General features: G+C 57.3%; 2 protein-coding genes across 7 annotated transcripts; one reads left to right on the top strand and one right to left on the bottom strand.

Moving 5' to 3' along the window:
* Positions 1–402: 402 nt before the first annotated feature.
* CPLX3 (complexin 3) lies at positions 403–4,668 on the top strand. Its single transcript, XM_004017848.6, has 3 exons — positions 403–651; positions 1,784–1,871; positions 3,553–4,668. Exons 1-3 carry the CDS (start codon positions 488–490, stop codon positions 3,775–3,777), a joined length of 477 nt encoding a protein of 158 aa, XP_004017897.1. The 5' UTR covers positions 403–487; the 3' UTR covers positions 3,778–4,668.
* A 4,284-nt stretch (positions 4,669–8,952) lies between these two features.
* Positions 8,953–15,981, bottom strand: ULK3 (unc-51 like kinase 3). 6 transcript variants are annotated; one of them, XR_009597094.1, is made up of 16 exons: positions 15,839–15,981; positions 15,045–15,185; positions 14,841–14,961; positions 14,037–14,141; positions 13,213–13,356; positions 12,949–13,031; positions 12,180–12,335; positions 11,904–12,009; positions 11,657–11,697; positions 11,328–11,430; positions 11,127–11,223; positions 10,963–11,041; positions 10,847–10,887; positions 10,422–10,469; positions 10,204–10,270; positions 8,953–10,084 (listed from the first exon to the last, which is right to left on the bottom strand). XR_009597094.1 is itself a non-coding variant. In XM_027957178.2 (16 exons), the coding sequence occupies exons 1-16, from the start codon at positions 15,938–15,940 to the stop codon at positions 10,068–10,070; spliced, it is 1,455 nt and encodes a 484-aa protein (XP_027812979.1). In that variant the 5' UTR covers positions 15,941–15,981; the 3' UTR covers positions 8,953–10,067. The 6 variants fall into 6 exon arrangements, 4 of the variants coding, with proteins under 4 accessions (XP_027812979.1, XP_027812980.1, XP_042091169.1 ...); XM_027957178.2 differs by having other exon boundaries at positions 10,386–10,469; positions 11,127–11,191; XM_027957179.2 differs by having other exon boundaries at positions 11,127–11,191.
* Positions 15,982–16,356: the final 375 nt, after the last annotated feature.

Here is a 16,356-nt window from a genome sequence, read left to right as displayed (position 1 = left end):
TGCTAGGGCAGCGGGTTGGAAAGGACGTTGGGGTAGAGCCCAGGGCTACTCGCACCTCCCAGCTGAAATCCTAGTTATCAGCCATCCGGGGGAGAAGGAAGCAGGGATAGGAGGGTTCTGGGGTGCATAAAAGCACAACTCATTCCCCTGGGGAGCGATCCCCCCCGCCCCCCGCCCTCAACAGCAGCCCCAATCCGTTGCCGGCAGTGCCCAGCAGAGCTTGGCATGGAAGGAGGCACGTTGGGGAGGCGGGAGTGAGGCGCGGGCACGTGGTCCAGTCTGCTCAGCCCCGTGCATGCCCCCCGCCCCCTGTGAGGAGGGGTTTGGGGCTATGGAGGCGGGCCCGGGCAGGGGTGGGCGGCGCAGAGCGTGGGGCGCCAGCCTGCCGCGGGAGCTGTCCCTGAGACCTAGTGCTGAAGTAAGAGCGGACGTGCCTGGGTGCCCGCCGCGTGGTAACCGGCGCCCGGTGCCCAGGTCAGCGAAGACCATGGCGTTCGTGGTGAAGACCATGGTGGGAGGCCAGCTGAAGAACCTCACTGGGAGCCTGGGGGGCTGCGAGGACAAGGGGGACGGGGACAAGTCGGCCGCCGAAGCGCAGGGCATGAGCCGAGAGGAGTATGAGGAGTATCAGAAGCAACTGGTGGAAGAGAAGTGAGTGGCATCCCTTGCTGACTCCACGGCCCTTCCCACCCCCTAAGAGCCGCCCGGCCCACCCTTAGGGCAGTCTCAGATCCCGAGCCCCTCCCCTACTTTTCCAGAGGAGGTAAGGGCCGGGCCCTCTAGGCTGCCCCCAGAGCCACCCCGTCTCCAACCTAGAACCCCGCTCCACTTTTACATTCGGGCCCAGAGGGAGTGGGGGCAGGGGCGACAGGGGCCTGAGACGAGGTGGGGGCACGTGCATTTCTGACGAAACAAGTAATCCCTTAATCCGATCTGGTCTCAGCCGTCTGTGTCTTCCAACTGGAGCTCCTCTGAGCCTGAGGCTCAGAGCAAAGCGCTGCAGCTGAGAGAATCAGTCACAGAGATATCCCGAGATGAGGACACTCTTGTGCGAGGAAAATGCTGGGACAGAGAGGTACCTGGAGTGGACTTAGGAGCTCAACTCCACACTAGGCTTCTTGGGTCAGATCCTGGCTTCGCTTCTTTTTTGCTGGGTGACCCTAGGCAAGTTACTTTCTGTGCCTCAGTTTCTTCTTCTGTAAAATGTGGGTGGTGATAAAACATGCTGTATATGTTTATGAGGGTTAATACTTAATGTACATAAACCGCTTAGCAAGACACCTGGCACATGGCAAACCATTAAATGTTAGCTATTATTTCACTTAATCATGATAACAGTTTTGTGAGCTGCAAAATCTTATCCTCATTTTACAAAACAGGAAAGTAAATGATTTACTCAAAGACAAAAAGTGGTAGTGGAGCCAGGATGCGAACCCGTGTCTGTCCCAAATACTTTTCCCCACACTGACACAACCTGTCAGAAAAAGAAAAGACAGACCGAGTCAGACGCCACCTATGTTAGAATCTGGAAAGCCAGACAGACTGCCCCGATAGCTGCATAGGGCGATGTGTGTGGAGGCAATAAAGGGCACTGTGATACCCGAGAGAGGCAGTGAAGATTAATCTTGCCTGGTTAGAGCACCCAACATACCGGTCCGCGGCCGGCGGGGGCGGGAGCCAAGTAAACTTCGGCTAGGACGTAGAGACCCTTCCCGCCCCTTCCTCGCAGGCCCCGCCCATTTTCTCAGCCCCGATGGTGATTCCGCCCCCGGTGTCCCCACAGGATGGAGCGGGACGCGCAGTTCACGCAGAGGAAGGCAGAGCGGGCCACGCTGCGGAGCCACTTCCGAGACAAATACCGGCTGCCCAAGGTAAGCTTAGGACGCTGGGCTGCAAGACACATCCGGGACCCTGAGCTGTGGGCTCCGGACCCCTTTGCCGTACTCCTGGCGCTGCAACTCTTAAGGAGTGTTTGATTAAATTAACGATTCTCTCACTCCTTCATTCATTCACGGTTAATTAGTGCCTGCCAAGGGCCAGGGCTTGACGCTGAGAGGTAGCCCAGTCCAGATGGGTTTGTGTTTCTGGAGTCAATCCAGGCCCCTTCTCTCCTCCAATTCCCACTCACCCAACCCAGAGTCAGGCCTAGGCATATGAAGAGTTGGAAGGCAGTAGATTCTACCTCAGGGGTAAAATCTCTTGGCGCTTCTGAACACCCAGGGAGGGAGATGGACCGAGAGTAGGCAGCACCTTCTGTGTGCTTGATCTTCATGCCCTTACCTAACCCTTCAGTAACTCTGCCAGGTAGCTACTACCCACATCTACAGATAAGGAAACTGAGGCTCAGAGAGATTAAGGGACTTGGCTATGGTCAGACACAGCCAGAGAGTGACGGGAGTGGGAAAAGAGATCAAGCCTGTACTTGCTGAGCCTGCACTTGCTCCCAGACCCCTGGTTGCCTTCCAAAGTATGAAGTCTGTCTGCAGAGAGTAAAGTACCCCCTTGACTGCCCAAGTAGCTAGGAGGATGTCTCCTCTAGGCTCTGCAGCATCAGATGACCATGTGAGAGTTCTGCTCCTGTTGCCTAAGGAGGGAACTGAGGCACAAGCCACTGCCCCTGCCCAGAAGCTAGACTCTGAGGAGAAAGGGAAGCACAGGCTATACCTGAACTTGATCTTGCAATTGAATTGGAGGATCAGATATGTGAATGTCATATTCACTCATTCAGTACATGTTTACTGAGCCCCTGGCTGCCTCTGATTTCCCACAGAGCACTAGTCTTTTGAAAATCTCTCAAAGGGAGAGTCAAACTCAGCTAGGAATGGATCATCCTCAAATGCTTGCACTAAGCATATAAGAGAAACAACTCTGCCATCAGAGAACTCTGAATACCCTAGGAGAGAGAAGACTTGGCTGTAACTGAGTAGGACATAAAGTGGAAAGCCAAAGAGCCCCCAAAGGGACAGGGAAGTGCAATGACCATCAGTAGGTAGGTGCTGTGCAAAGAGGACACAGATGTTGGAATGAGGGACATAGGTTTACATTTAGCTCCCCCACTTCCAAGTGGCGTGACTTTGGGCAAATTACTAAAGTTATCTGAGCCTCAATTTCCTTATTTGTAAAATGGAGAAAATAATACCTACCTCACAGGGTTGTTGTGAGCATTAAAAGCACTCAGCTCGGTGTCAACCATGTGATAGGTGTTGGATGAATGGAATCCATCACTGTGATGGGTAACATTCTTCAGTGTAGTTAAACACAACTTAGCTGACTCAGTCTGACTCCGAAGTATTTTTATGTTGTCGTTACTCACTGCGCTAATGTCTTACCTTCAGTATCTCAGGGTGAAGTCAGGCGGTGTGAAAGGGCAAGGTCTCCATATCCAAGCGTCAAAAGCTTGATCCTGGCATGGAGAAGGAGGGCTGAGTTCACTGGAACCTGGAGTTCCAGAATCCTGGGGCCTGGAGCTCAGTCCAGGCTCCTCCTTGCCCCTCAACTCTGAGTCCCCACAGACCTGCAACCCTATCGCACCCCTTTCCCTCTTCCCTTCAGAATGAGACAGACGAGAGCCAAATCCAGATGGCAGGTGGAGATGTGGAGCTGCCCCGGGAGCTGGCCAAGATGATTGAGGAGGACACAGAGGAGGAGGAGGAGAGGGCCTCGGTCCTTGGGCAGCTGGCCAGCCTCCCTGGCTTGGACCTCGGCTCACTCAAGGACAAGGCCCAGAGCACACTGGGGGACCTCAAGCAATCAGCTGAGAGGTGCCACATCATGTGACTACTTCCCCTGGGGTGACCAGACGGCTGGGCCCACACAAGCGCTGAGAACATGTCTCAGCTTCCAGGGACCCATATCCCATCTTGGCTTTGTCTCCCTGCCCCAGGCCAGCCCCAGGACCCTTCTCATCCAGGGCTCCAGTCTGCCTTCTGCTCTCGCCCTCTCCACTGGGAGCAAAGTTCCCATTCCTCACCCTACCCCTCAGGACCCAACATCCCTACTCAGCCTGGGAAGGCCTCCCAGGATTGTAGGAATAGACCTGACCCTCTCTGACCATGCCCCCAAGTTCCTGCACATAGGAGAACCCATAGAGGGACATACAGAGGGACACAGAGATCCTGGTGTGAGCAGAGGGGTATGTCACAGATGCACCCCAGCACACAGACACAAACACGGGCCAGCTCCCCAGGTGCCTAGCTCCTCTAGACAACACTCAGATATGCTCAGGGGAGCTTTAAGCAGACACTCACAATAGACAGGAGGCCTGAGTTCAAGTCTCCACATTTATTCTCCTTAAAACCCACCACCCTTTCTGGGCCTCAATTCATCATCTGTAAAATTGGAACAGACTGGGTGATTTCTAAGACTTCCTAGCTTGGCCTCCCTGACCCTTGAGAGTCAGCCCCACACCCCTCCTTGGGTAGAGCAGCAGCTGCAGCCATAGTCTCAAGCGGCTGCCACTGTGGGCTCTGGCTCTTGGAAGCTGAGTGATGCTATGTGAGGGGCTTAGTGCCAAGGATGAAGCTGGCAATGAACAGTAGCCCAGGAGGCTCCAGGCCTTCTCTGGGCCCAGGGCCCAGACAATTTCTGTTCTGTTCCTGTAGAACTCTCTCTGGATTCCATAGCTGGATTTCCTCTCTCAGTTCAGTGAAAAATAAAAATTCCAAATGACTTGCCTATTTTACTTCTTACTGACCTCCAGGAGTCTCGGGTTTCACAGGCCCCTAACCTTGCCCTTGGAGGGGTATTCTCTACCTCCTCATCCACAGCTTCATAGGAGTGCCAACTCCTATAAGATACTCAAGCAGTCATCCAGATGGGCTGCACCAGGGAAGGCAGGAGGCATTACCTGAGCCTGCAGGAGGGGCTAAGATTCAATCACAGCTGTCTCTGGCACCTGTGCCTATCCCCTTCCACATCTTGGCCATCAAAGGTGTAACAAAACGAAGGCAGGGCAACTGCCTTCCAGCCCAGGCACTGCTGTGTGACTTTGAGCCGGTCCCTTTCCCTCTCTGAGCCAGTTTCCTTCCCCGCTGTGATATTAAGAGCCCCTACTCAATAATAATAACACCTGGTTCAAAGGGTGGCCATTTGTAAAGCCCTTGGCACATGATGGACCATATCAATAAATGGTAACTTGTTCTTAAAAAAAAAAAAAAAAGTGTAGAGTCCAAATCTCATCTTGCTCACCTATGTGTGTGCTCCAGGGGTGGGGGTTATCCAGGAGACCAACCAGGAGGCTCTGCAAGCAGGCCATCTCAGAGGCCTGAGAGGAACAAGGTGCTCCAGGCAGATCCTGGTGCCCCTGTTTGACACCAGACTGTAGAAAAGCCAGCCAAGATTTACAGGCAGAAGAGCCATCTCGGGGTTTGGTTTCAAGGGCAAAGCTTCCATTAGGCTCCTTTGTAAAATAAGAGCAAGAAACATAAAACCTGTGCAGTAGGTAATGTGGGGAGGGAGAGGTGGGAGAGAATGAGAGGACAGTGAGTTAGGATGGTGGGGGCAGGGAGGGACACAGGCCCAGGATCTGGGCAGTGATGCTCAGCTGTCACGCTGGGTCTTCTCTCTTGAACACCGCAGGAAAAGGGGCCTGGGCTGCCCCCAAGCGTGATCATGGGACCAAAACCCCTCCTGACCTTCCTGGAGCTGGAGGAGACCAAGTTCTGGCCCCAGGTTGTGGGGGGTGGGGCATGGGCCACCCCGGCAGCATCAGCAGCAAGGCCCACGTCAGCACTCCGCCCTCCAGGGGCCTTCTGCCTAATGGGACTGGACAGACCCTTTCCCCTCAGTGGTTTGCAGGACCAAAAGCGAAAGAGCAGGGATGCAGGCCATGGGGAGGCCAGGGGGTGAACATTCACTGAACCCTCACAAAATGGGCTGGCTGGGGCCTGTGGTTAGGGAGTGGGAGGGGGCCAAGCCCCCACTCTGGCTCCTTGCTCACAGCCTGAGAACCTTGAGGGGCCCTGACCTGTCTGCCTGTCCCTGGAATCGAGGTGGAGGGGGCAGTGAAGGCTTTGGGGCTCAGGCAGAGATGGGCAAGGAGGGCGGGCTGAGGGGTGCACAGGCTCTGCTCACCTCCCCGCCTCACTCTTCCTTCCCCTGCTCTCTGGGCTTCCCTGTCAGCCCATGGCCCTCTCATCTGTATCTCCAACCCTCGGTCTCCTTCCTGGCTGACACCCACCCAACACCTACACCCTCAACGTGATGCTGACCTAGCCTAGCTGGAGTCCCCCCTGCATCTGCCGCACTCTCAGCCCTCAGCCCCACAGTCCACCACTAGACTGCCACTCTCCTCCCATCCTGCTTCTACCTCCACTTAGACCATCACCTTCTTGATTAGTCCACCCTCCCGGTGTGATGTTAGGGCCACAAAGCCACTTACCACCAAAACTTTCCAGACCGATGCAAGTCCCACCATTAGCGCACCATAGTTTAGAAAAGGTTATCTTTCTTCTCCCGGCCCCTCCCTCCTGTTCTCTCCTTTCTTCCTTCTCACCCTGCAGGCAGTCTGAGGGTACAGTACATGTTGACAGGTGATAAGACAGCCCCTCCAACCCCTGTCACTTTCAGGAGGAAGACAGCAGAGCTGGCTGGCCTGCTCCCTCTCACCCCCACCCTCAGGCTCTCTGGCTCTAGAAACAGGACTTCAGGGAGATAAGTGGCGACTCCTGGCCCCTGCTGGGCTCAAGTCCCCTTCTGCCTTCACCCCTGCAGACAGCCCAGGCCTGGTTCCCAGAAGGAGGAGGGGTACAGAGAGAAGTGACTTTCTGGAGGCCAGTGGATCTCCAGGGAGGAGCTGGAAAGGGTGGTGATGGGTTTGGAGTTGAGAGGCTCTCTCCCTTCCCCCAGTGGCCATATGGTCCCTCCTCCACCACTGGAGGCCCTGGCAGGGGCAGGCAACGGGACATCTGGGGGATGTCCATTTGCTGAGCCCGAGCTGCTGGCAGTGCCTACTGACCCAGCTGACTCCCGAGGCTGGGTTGGGGATGGGGAGCCACACATGAGGGGAGCGCGAGGGAACCACGGAGCCTGCTGCCCTGCCTCCCACCCGGTGCCTGCCAGACATTACTGTTCCCAGAATCCGTGTGAGGCTCACTGGGTCTGGGGAAGCAGCAACGCTGAGGCTACCTTATCTCTAATCAACAAGAACCGCGCCTCTGTCTGTTCGATCATGACTGCAAGTCTATGTGGGGTGTGCATGGGTGTGTTTTTGTAGGTGTCTGTGGCCCGTGCCCTGTTAGTATCTGTGTGTGTGTGGCGGGGGTGGGTGTGAGTTACTCTGGGGAAAGTGCAGTGGCCCCTTCTTTCACACCCCAGCCTCCGGGTTGGGCCATCTCCCTCTCAGGGAGGGCCTGGATGGCAGCTGGCCTCTGAGGACAACGGCCCTTCTAGACGAAGTCCCTCAGGAACCAAGGTTCTGTGTCCCTCACCCCAGTTGGTCAGGCAGGCTGGCCAGAGACGCCTGGGTCCCTTAACCTGCTCCAGAGGCCCATCTGCTTCTCCCAGGGCTGGCCCCTTGGGAGACAGAGGGCCCAGTGCTGGCTGGGCTGGGGGGACTTGGTGGAGGTGAGAGGACAGGGCAGGGTGAGCACCCAGAGGCTGGGAGGGAGAGGTGGCCTGCCCTGTCTTGGGCACTCTCAAAGTGTTAAAGGTGAGAGACGGAAACTCTCGCTCCTAGGAAAAAGACTTATTAAAAAAGATTAGCATTATTTCCCACAGGCCTCTGTCATTTAAAGAAAGCCCTGGGGAGCCCCAACTCCTCTGGCTGGGCTGCCTCCCTCCTTGGCAGGTGGCTTAGACACATAAACGTCTCACCCAGGGAGGGCCCTTCCCCAGGGCCTCCTCCACCAGCCTCCGGCTGCAGGTCTTTCCTATACCCAGTGCCCTCACAGGGGGCCCACCCCCTGCCACAGTCACATGCAGAATGCTATCGGGCCCCTGTCCTCAGACCGCCAATGCAGACATCACAAATAGAAACTGGGGCCTCCGGGGCCAAGCGATTAGTCTTTCACAAACCCCATCCTTCCTCATTCCCATTCTCCCTCCCATCCATTTCTCTCAATTTATCCACCCAACTGGATCCATTCATTCTCCTCCTTCCTTCTCATTTTACTCAGAGGGCTTTCTGTCTAGCCCACTCCCAGAAATAATCTGAATGCATTCCTCTGAAAATAAGTTTTGAATTCTGTGTGCCAGGCTCACAGGTTCCCATGGGGCATTTACCTTCATCCTCATTTTACTGAGAAACAAGCTACTCAGTGGGTCTCAAACTTCAGAGCCACAGAGCAAGGCCAGGATTTTAGCTCTGCTTCCTGCCTTCCGGGTCACCGCTCCACACTGCCACCCAACGGTCAGGCTTCTGGAGAAGTTAGCCCTTTAAGGTCTGCATGGAAGGCTGACCAGCGAAGGAACTCGGGCCTTGGTGGCTGCCCAAGGGGGCGAGCTCAGTCTCCCTAGGTCCCCAAAGATGCTCCTCCCACCAGAAGGTGGGCAGAGGGCTGCTGGAAACAGCCCCAACTTGGGGGGCCCTGGGGAGCTGAGCATGAGACCCTAGAGGATGCCCTTTCCCTAATCCGGCTCACTGGCACAGGGGGAGACACGGTGTAGGCACCGGGTCCTCTCTAGGACGAGGAGCATGCAGCACAGATGTTCAACAGAATCACACCTGCCACCGGGCCATCCTCCCCGTGCAGACAGGAAGGGCCTTCCCTGGGTTCTGAGGCCTGTGCTTGCAGCTCCCTATTGCTCTCCTGGGCGGTGGGAGGCCTGGCAGCCGGGAGAGCTGGAACCCCGGGGGCTGAGGGCAGGGAGCAGATGAGGCTTTCACTTCCCTGACCCTGTGACCTCCCCCAGCCTCCCGCATTCCACCCAGCTTTTCCTGGAGCCCCTCTAGCCCCAGCCTGTGAGCTGGGGCTCTCTCTCCTGTTTTTCCCAGGGCAAGAAGAGAAGAACAAATTCAGAAAATAATTTAATAGAAAAACAATGAATTATATTCTTTACACCCAGTCTCCTATATGGAAGGCAGACAACTCTTGCCCCAAGGAGGCATTTAAGGACAGAAGGATTAGAAATCACTAACACCCTCTCTGATTGTTTAGAAAAGAAAAGGCTAAATAACTCCAGGTAGACATATTCGTTCCAGGTTAAAGACACTTTGTTCTCCTGGAAGCCCACATAGGGGCTTGAGGAGAGAGTAATAGTGCCACTGGAGAGACGGGGAGAACCCAGCCCAGGAAAGGGGAGGGAGCTTGCCTGGGGTCACACACAGGTGGAGCAGCCGTGTCAGACCCAGGATCAGGTCCCTGGATCACTGGTTCCCCCGGAGCCCGCATGCCTCCCCATCCCAGGCCTGGACCAGCTCTGCAGTCAGTACAGGCATTCCTCAGAGGGATGAAGGTGGGAGGGATGAGGATTGAGGACCCATCCCCTTATGCCCCCCAGACCAGGTCAAGAACAAGGCATGGGTTTCTCAAATTTGCCCCATTTCTACCAAAGATATTATTTTCATGCATGAAGGATAATCTTAAAATATCGAGAGGGTAGGCCGGGGTCAGCTCCCAGGAAGACTGGTTGAGCTCTGCAGGGCTGAGTGCATATGGTGGGATGGGTGGTCCCTGAGGGGTCTTGGAAGCCCTGTTCCAGTGCACAGAGGGAGGTGAGGCTCCCAGGAAAGACAGAGGTGGGCACAGCTGCCTGCTGGCAGGGAGTGAAAAGAGCAGGAGTGCCCTGCAGGGCCGTCACCTCAGAGTAAAACCAGAAATCAACAGGCTCAGTGCCCAGCAACCACCAAACAATAAGTCACGTGACAGAAACACACTTCTCCCAGAGTTCTGCCCACCCCAGGCCAAGGCCCAGTGCTCCCGGCACACACTATGGGCTCTTAGACTCTCTAGGGAGTCAGGAGTCTCCCAAGAGGTGCTGGGGATCCTGTGGTATGCGGGCCGGTGGGGGGTCCCAGAATTGCCCATCCAGGAAGCCTGCTCCTTAGTGTTGCTGAGGGCCACAGAATTCTGGGGGCCAGCTGGGGTGCATCCCCAGTTCCCAGTGATCTGTCTGATCATCCTTCAGGGTCACTGCAGAGTACAAGCTGTGGAGGGGAAGTGGAGAGCGTCAGTCTTGGGTCTCCGCCAAAAGAGGCAGAATCTAGGGCTGCCCCAGTCTTCATCCCTCCTCAAGTGAAGAGTCAGACCCCAGGGCAGGACTCACAGCTACGAACAGACTCCGACAGCCCCTCTTTGTCCAGGGTCTCGGCCTCCCAGTGAGCCTCTTTCATCTGCAGAACGTAAAGGACAGACTGTGATGGAGATGCCTTCAGACAGTAACGAGAGGGAGACACAGTGCAGGGGGCAGGGGATAGCTAGCCACAGGCAGAGCGGAACAGAACGCACACAGCTTCGCCCCTGGGTGGGTCCCCACAGGCCCACCTTGACCTGCTCCTTCAGGTATTCAGCCCGAGCCATGAGATTCTGAACCTGCCAAGGGAAGACATGTCCAGGGATGTGGGGTGAGGAGAGGCCTTCAAGTCAAGCTCCTTCTCACTCCTAATGCTCCCTGGGATCCTCTGCCTCATCAGAACAACTTGCCTGAGTCCTTCTCTGCGCCTTCCTCCAGGAAGCCTCCTGACTGCTGCTCAGGGTCCCAGAGGGACCCTGCCTGTCCCTCTGCCCTGACCCCAGCACCCAAGCCCTGATGACGTGCACAGGAGTCACCAACTTAGCAAGTCTATGAGGTTTGACTCCGAGACCTGGGGCACCTTGAGGGAACCCAAGGAGGTCCCCACACATGGAAGCAGGGCAAATGGGGACGAGGAACCCCACCCCCCACCGACCCTCCCAACCCCAGTGGGCACCTCAGTGTGAAGCAGCTCCCGCCTCCGGCCTGGGGGCTCCGCTGCAGAGAGAGGGAGGGCACGTGGTGAGGGCGGGGTGGCTGGGGCTGGTGGGGAGGGTGGGGTTGGGGCCGTACCTGCCAGCAGCAGCAGCAGCTCCCCCAGACTGTGCTGGTACAGGGCCAGCGCGTCCTGCTCCCCGCCAGCCTCTTCCTCCTGCAGCCACGTGGACACTAGGTCGTCTAGGGGCGTGACCTGGATTCCTCCTGCCCCACCCAGACCCCTCCCAGCAGCTCCAAACCTTGGCCATGGCGGCCGAAGCCATTTCCAGGGCAGCCAGGAGGCGCGGCTTGTCCCGGGCCATCTCTGGGATGAGGGGCAAAGGCGCACTGTGAGCACTGTGAGAGGAGCCGTCTGCTTTCTCACCTCAGGACGCCTACCTCCACCTCCCTCCCCCTTGGGCTGGAGGGAAGTGGCTGGGGAACTGGTGGTCAGGGCCTACCTCTGAGCAGGTCTCGGGCAGAGGTCCCCTGCCTCAGCAGGGCCCGATTGGAGGAGGAGACGATGGCCTTGAGCTCCTCAGCCCGGGACACATACTGCCCTACCTGCTGGAGGGCAAGGGGCTGAGGAAGGGCTGTCCCCCACTGCCTCCCTCGCCAGCACCCAGCTCCAGGTTCACCCTCTGGGTCCTCAGTGATTGCCCCAAACTTCAACGTCAGGGGCCAACTGGGGCCGGCCTGAACCCCTTCCCAGGGAGGGAGGTTCCTCTAGGAGAGCCAACCCTCAGAGGCCCTGGGACCCCTCCCCATGTCCTCAGGGGACTCTGATCACCTTCGCCTTAATTGCCTCCTTCCGCTGGGCGTCCACTTCGTCTGCAGAAAGTGGGGGGTTTAAATGAGGCCTCTGAAGCGAGGAGACCTCTGCCTCACACCAACCCCTCTGGAATCCCACAAAGCACTGAATTCCAGATTTCCCCACTGTCTTGTCTCCCACAAAATTCTGGAAGGGGAGCTGCTTCTGGAAGCCAGCCACCGTGGCTGTGGCTGACCCCACCCTGCCACACCTGCCTGGCACTCACAGTGCAGGGCGGGCACAAAGAAGTCCAGGGCCTTGCAGTAGAGAGACAAGGCGGCCGCAGCGTCCCCCTCCTGGTCCTTCTTCACAGCCTGCACCACCAGGGCGGTCTGCGGGAGGGTAGATTGGGAGTCATGCCAATAACACTCACTGCGAGGGGTCATCCATACCCTGAGCCCACCCTCTGCCTCCTGCTGGGCAGGTCACCTGGTCACCAATGAAAGGGGTCGATGAAACCCCCCACCTGCCCTCAGCCCACCCGTCTCCACTGGCTGCTCACTGCTCGTGCCAGGCTCTCCCCACTGGGCATGTGCTCCAGGTCTACCCAAGGGTGGGCGAAGAAGTCCTGGAAGGAGATGCGGCGGCTGGGGTCCCGCTCCAGGAGCCGCTGCAGCAGATCTCGGCAGTCCTGGGAGAGTTGGGGCCGCAGGGGGAGCTGCAGGGGTAGGGGTGGAACAGATTACACTGGGCTCTGGCACTCTGGCCCCCAGCCCCCAGGGCCTGTCAGGACCACCCTGCCCTGGGGGGCCCCCAAGACACACATCTGACAGATGGAGAATATGAGACAAGGAGGAAGAGTGACAGGTCAGAGTGCGACAGCCAGTGAGAGCCAAGCCTCGTCCCCAGGCTCCTGTCTTTGTGATCCTATGGACTGTAGCCTGCCAGGCTCCTCTGTCCATGGGATTCTCCAGGCAAGAATACTGGGAGTGGGTTGCCATTTCCTCCTCCAGGGGATCTTCCCAACACAGGGATGAACACGCATCTCCTGTGTCTCCTGCATTGGCAGGCAGATTCTTTATGCCACCTGGGAAGCCCTTCTCCCCATGGGGAACCTATAACAGGCTGTAGGGCACGCCTCTTACTCCTCACTATGGTTGATCTGGGTTCCCAGGACTGAATGGAGCCAACTTTCAGGCTAGAGCGTGCCCAGCTCCACAGTGGTGGCCTGGAGCCCACACCCTAGTCTGTGCAGGTGTCAGTGAGCTCTGCCACCTCAGGGCCCTGACTCCCGCTGCCCCTCACAGTTTCGAAGGCCCTGCTAGACCTACCTCAATAACCCGGTTGCTCCGGATCTTCTCTTCCAGCTCTGAGAACGACCTGGAGGCAAAGGGGGGCTGCCCGAAGAGGGCTTCTGTGGAAGGGAGGCAGAGGGCAGGCTGGGAGGGGATAGGGTCAAGCTGGGCCTGGCCCACTCCTGGAGAAGGGCGCCAGACCAGGAGGTCAGTGTTCTCATTAAAACCCTTCAGGAGTGGCCCAGTGATGCTCTGACTGAGGCTGCTCTGACAGTGGGGGGCAGGGGACAGAGCTCTCACCATACAGGATGACCCCCACAGACCAGAGGTCTACACGGGCATCGTACTGCCGCTGACACACCATCTCGGGAGCCATGTAGAGGGGGGAGCCACGAAGCACATGCTTCTCATCCCGGGGGGACATGTGCTGTGCAAAGCCAAAGTCTGCAGGCAAGAGGCCAGGCAGCAGGCTCAGTTTCTGCTCCTGCTTTACAGACTCCCCCTGGGCTCCGGGGCAGAGCTCCTCCCCACCCTCTAGACTCACCAGGATTAACCCCACTTCCCTACTTTGCTCATGTCGTTTCTCTCACTACAAACCCTTCTACCTCTTTGAGGGCATATATTCTCCCCATCCTGCACAGCCCCCTGCACACCTTTTCCCAGGAAGCCCACCCTGATCACACCAGCAACGAGGGTAAGGGCTCACTAGGGGTTGACCTCTCCCTCACTGTCCTACTCAGCTCAGTGGACCTCTCTGGCCTCCAGCTTCAAGTCAGTTCTCCTCCAAATTTCATCAGGGGCCAAAACTACCCCTTTTCCCACTCCACACTTTCCAACACTGCCCCAGACTGAGCCATAGTTCGGTGATGGATAAAGGACTAAGTCTGGTCACACTCTGAACCCTGATCCCACCCAGGATATCACATCGCTGGAGTCGAGCATCGGTAGCCTGAGAAAGGCCCTACCTTTTGGTGACAGGGCCTGTCCCTGGACATCCCAGCCTGTTGCTGTCTGATGACTCAACAGAGGGCTCCATGAGAACCAGGGCTGAGCGAGCCCAGGCAGGAGGAGGCCTCTGCACACCCACCCTCAAAACCTCCACACCTTCCGTTCCAGACTCACACCTGCCAGTTTAAGGTGGGGCTTCTCCAGGGAGCTCAGCAGAATGTTCTGTGGCTTCAGGTCCAGGTGAGAGATGTTCCGTTCATGTAAGAACTGCAGGGCACTGGCTAGGCAGGAGGAACCGTGTAGAGTGACAGGTCAGAGAAGCCTCTCTCTCCCTTCCCCTCTCGCACCTGCCTGCCTGCCCAACCCCAGTTCTGGCCTGGTCTACCAAATGCTTTTTTTTTTTTTTTTTTTTGCCTGTGCTACATCTCAGCTGTGGCATGTGGGATCTAGTTCTCTGACCAGGAACTGAATCTGGGCCCCTTGCGTTGGGAACGCAGAGTCTGATCTAACCACTGAACCACCAGCAAAGTCCCTACCAAATGCTTTACATACAAGCACCAGGCTCCGCTCCCCCGACTAAGACTTTGCTTGACCCCCACCTCGAGTGACCTCCTTCCTCCCTTGTACCCCTTCACAAGTCTCCCCTCCTCCTAGAAGCCTCCCTAGATGCCCCAGTCCTTTAGGCCCTTGCTCTTCTTCTTGGCAAAACACTTGGGTCTTTGGAATGTTCCACGAGGTCTTTATGTTACTGAATATGTTTCACGTGTGGAAGCTTGTACTCCCCACAGATGGGACTCCTCTCCATCTCTCTCACAGCATCCTTAAGCTGGGGATGGGCAAAACGAAGAGCGGGCCCTACAAATCCAAGCTGGGATGGCGGGCAACTGCTAAGAGTGTCACAGCTCTAAGCCTGGGGCAGAGGTGGGGTGGGAGAGCAGAGACATGAGAAGGGGTGTCAGGCTGGGGTCAGAGGCTTTTACCCAACTGCTGCATGAAGACCCGAGCCACCTTCTCAGGCAGAATCCTGCGGGTGTGGATGAAGCGAGACAGGTCACCTCCTGCGCAGAACTCCATGATGAGGTAGATGTTGTCACTGTCCCACTGGAGTTAGAGGCAGAGAGGAGGCTTGAAGAGAGTGGCCCTTCTCAGCCCCCTTTGGTGGTCGCCCCATCCCAAGCCCACACCTGGAAGTCTTTCAGCTGTACAATGTGGGGGTGTTGAATGCCCTTGAGGATCTCAATCTCTGTCAGGAGGTTTTCCACCGATGCCTTGTTCAGACTCTTCTTGGCCACACACTTTATGGCTACCACCTCCCGAGTATCCTTCTGTGGGGATAGGATATTCAAGGGCTCTGCCTTGAGAGGACCAGGAACCATGCATGGCCAGAAGGCTCTGGTCCCCTCTGACCCTGCTCCTCCTCTCTGGGGCTACCCACTCACACCAGCATTCAGGTTGCCCAGCTGCCCTTTCTCAAGGCAGTAAGGCACCCAGATTCTGGAATCCTGGCTTCCCTACTAGCCTCTCTGCTTCACAATCCCTTTCATTGTATTCTAGAGTGCCCCTGCTAAGGCATGTTATTTACTATTCTAAACTGCCCACTCTGCTTCCTAAGTGGGTCCAGCCTTCTAGAACCCTGCCCCAGACTCCTCCCAGCCCACAGGTATCCTCCCTGTTTGGAGCCTATTCTTCAGCCACTAACGCCGAGGCTCCATCGAGGTCTTCACTCGTTTCTCCGCACAACAGCGGTGTATATTTGAAGACCTATCTGTGGCGGTCACCGCGCACCTCCTCCACAGAAGGTCGACCTGGCACAGGCTAGGCCATGCACCCTTAGCTCACGCCGTCTCAACCTCTCCCCGTTTCCCGGCCCCGTTTCCCGCTTGCTTAGCGTCTGGCGGGCACTGGGGCCAGAACCTCAGAAGTTCTCGAGCCCCCAACTGCTGCCTCGCACAGAAGCCCCGAGGCGCCCCGCACCCACCTTGGCGTAGGCCTTGTACACCGTGGCATACGTGCCACTGCCCAGGCGCTCAGTGAGAATGAAGCCGTCGAGCCGCGGGGGACCCCAGCCGGACCCCGCCATCCCGACAACCCGCGCCCGCGGCCGGGCGCTTCCTGGTTCCCGGAGCCGGGGTTCCGGCCAGGAGCCTAGAGGGGAGCGCGCGCGAGGCGGTAGCACCGGACTGCACACTGCCCCGAGCGGCGCCCGCCGGAAGTGCAGCGAGGCAGGCTGGGCGGGGCCCCGGCCCCCCACCGCCCCCGCGCCCCTCCCCTCCAGGTGCTCCAGGTGCGGCTCCTGGGAGCCTCCGCCTTCACCTGCACAGGAAATCAGATGACTCGCCAGTACCCGCAAGATACATTTGGAGATACTCATGTCCTCGCAGGCCTAACGGGAATTAGCAGAGGCCAGCGGACGAGGTCCCCCGGGAAATCCCATGCAGGCTGGACAGTATCTTATTAGAGATCGCCCATGTGAATGGGATAGGAGAGAGAAGCCCC

Source organism: Ovis aries, chromosome 18 (assembly GCF_016772045.2).
Source record: "Ovis aries strain OAR_USU_Benz2616 breed Rambouillet chromosome 18, ARS-UI_Ramb_v3.0, whole genome shotgun sequence".
NCBI classification, from domain to species: Eukaryota; Metazoa; Chordata; class Mammalia; order Artiodactyla; family Bovidae; genus Ovis; species Ovis aries.
Note: the sequence above shows the minus strand (reverse complement) of the source record. Positions and strands in the feature narration are given on the sequence as shown.

What these genes read in the sequence shown, in the direction of transcription:
- CPLX3 (XM_004017848.6), top strand. Translation starts at nt 488, where the DNA reads ATGGCGTTCGTGGTGAAGACCATGGTGGGAGGCCAGCTGAAGAACCTC. An exon ending in AAGCAACTGGTGGAAGAGAA is followed by an intron (nt 652 to 1,783) that starts GTGAGTGGCATC and finishes GTGTCCCCACAG; the next exon opens with GATGGAGCGGGACGCGCAGT. An exon ending in ACAAATACCGGCTGCCCAAG is followed by an intron (nt 1,872 to 3,552) that starts GTAAGCTTAGGA and finishes TCTTCCCTTCAG; the next exon opens with AATGAGACAGACGAGAGCCA.
- ULK3 (XM_027957178.2), bottom strand. Translation starts at nt 15,940, where the DNA reads ATGGCGGGGTCCGGCTGGGGTCCCCCGCGGCTCGACGGCTTCATTCTC. An exon ending in GGAGCAACCGGGTTATTGAG is followed by an intron (nt 12,336 to 12,948) that starts GTAGGTCTAGCA and finishes CTACCCCTGCAG; the next exon opens with CTCCCCCTGCGGCCCCAACT. An exon ending in GGGAGAGCCTGGCACGAGCA is followed by an intron (nt 12,010 to 12,179) that starts GTGAGCAGCCAG and finishes ACCCTCCCGCAG; the next exon opens with ACCGCCCTGGTGGTGCAGGC.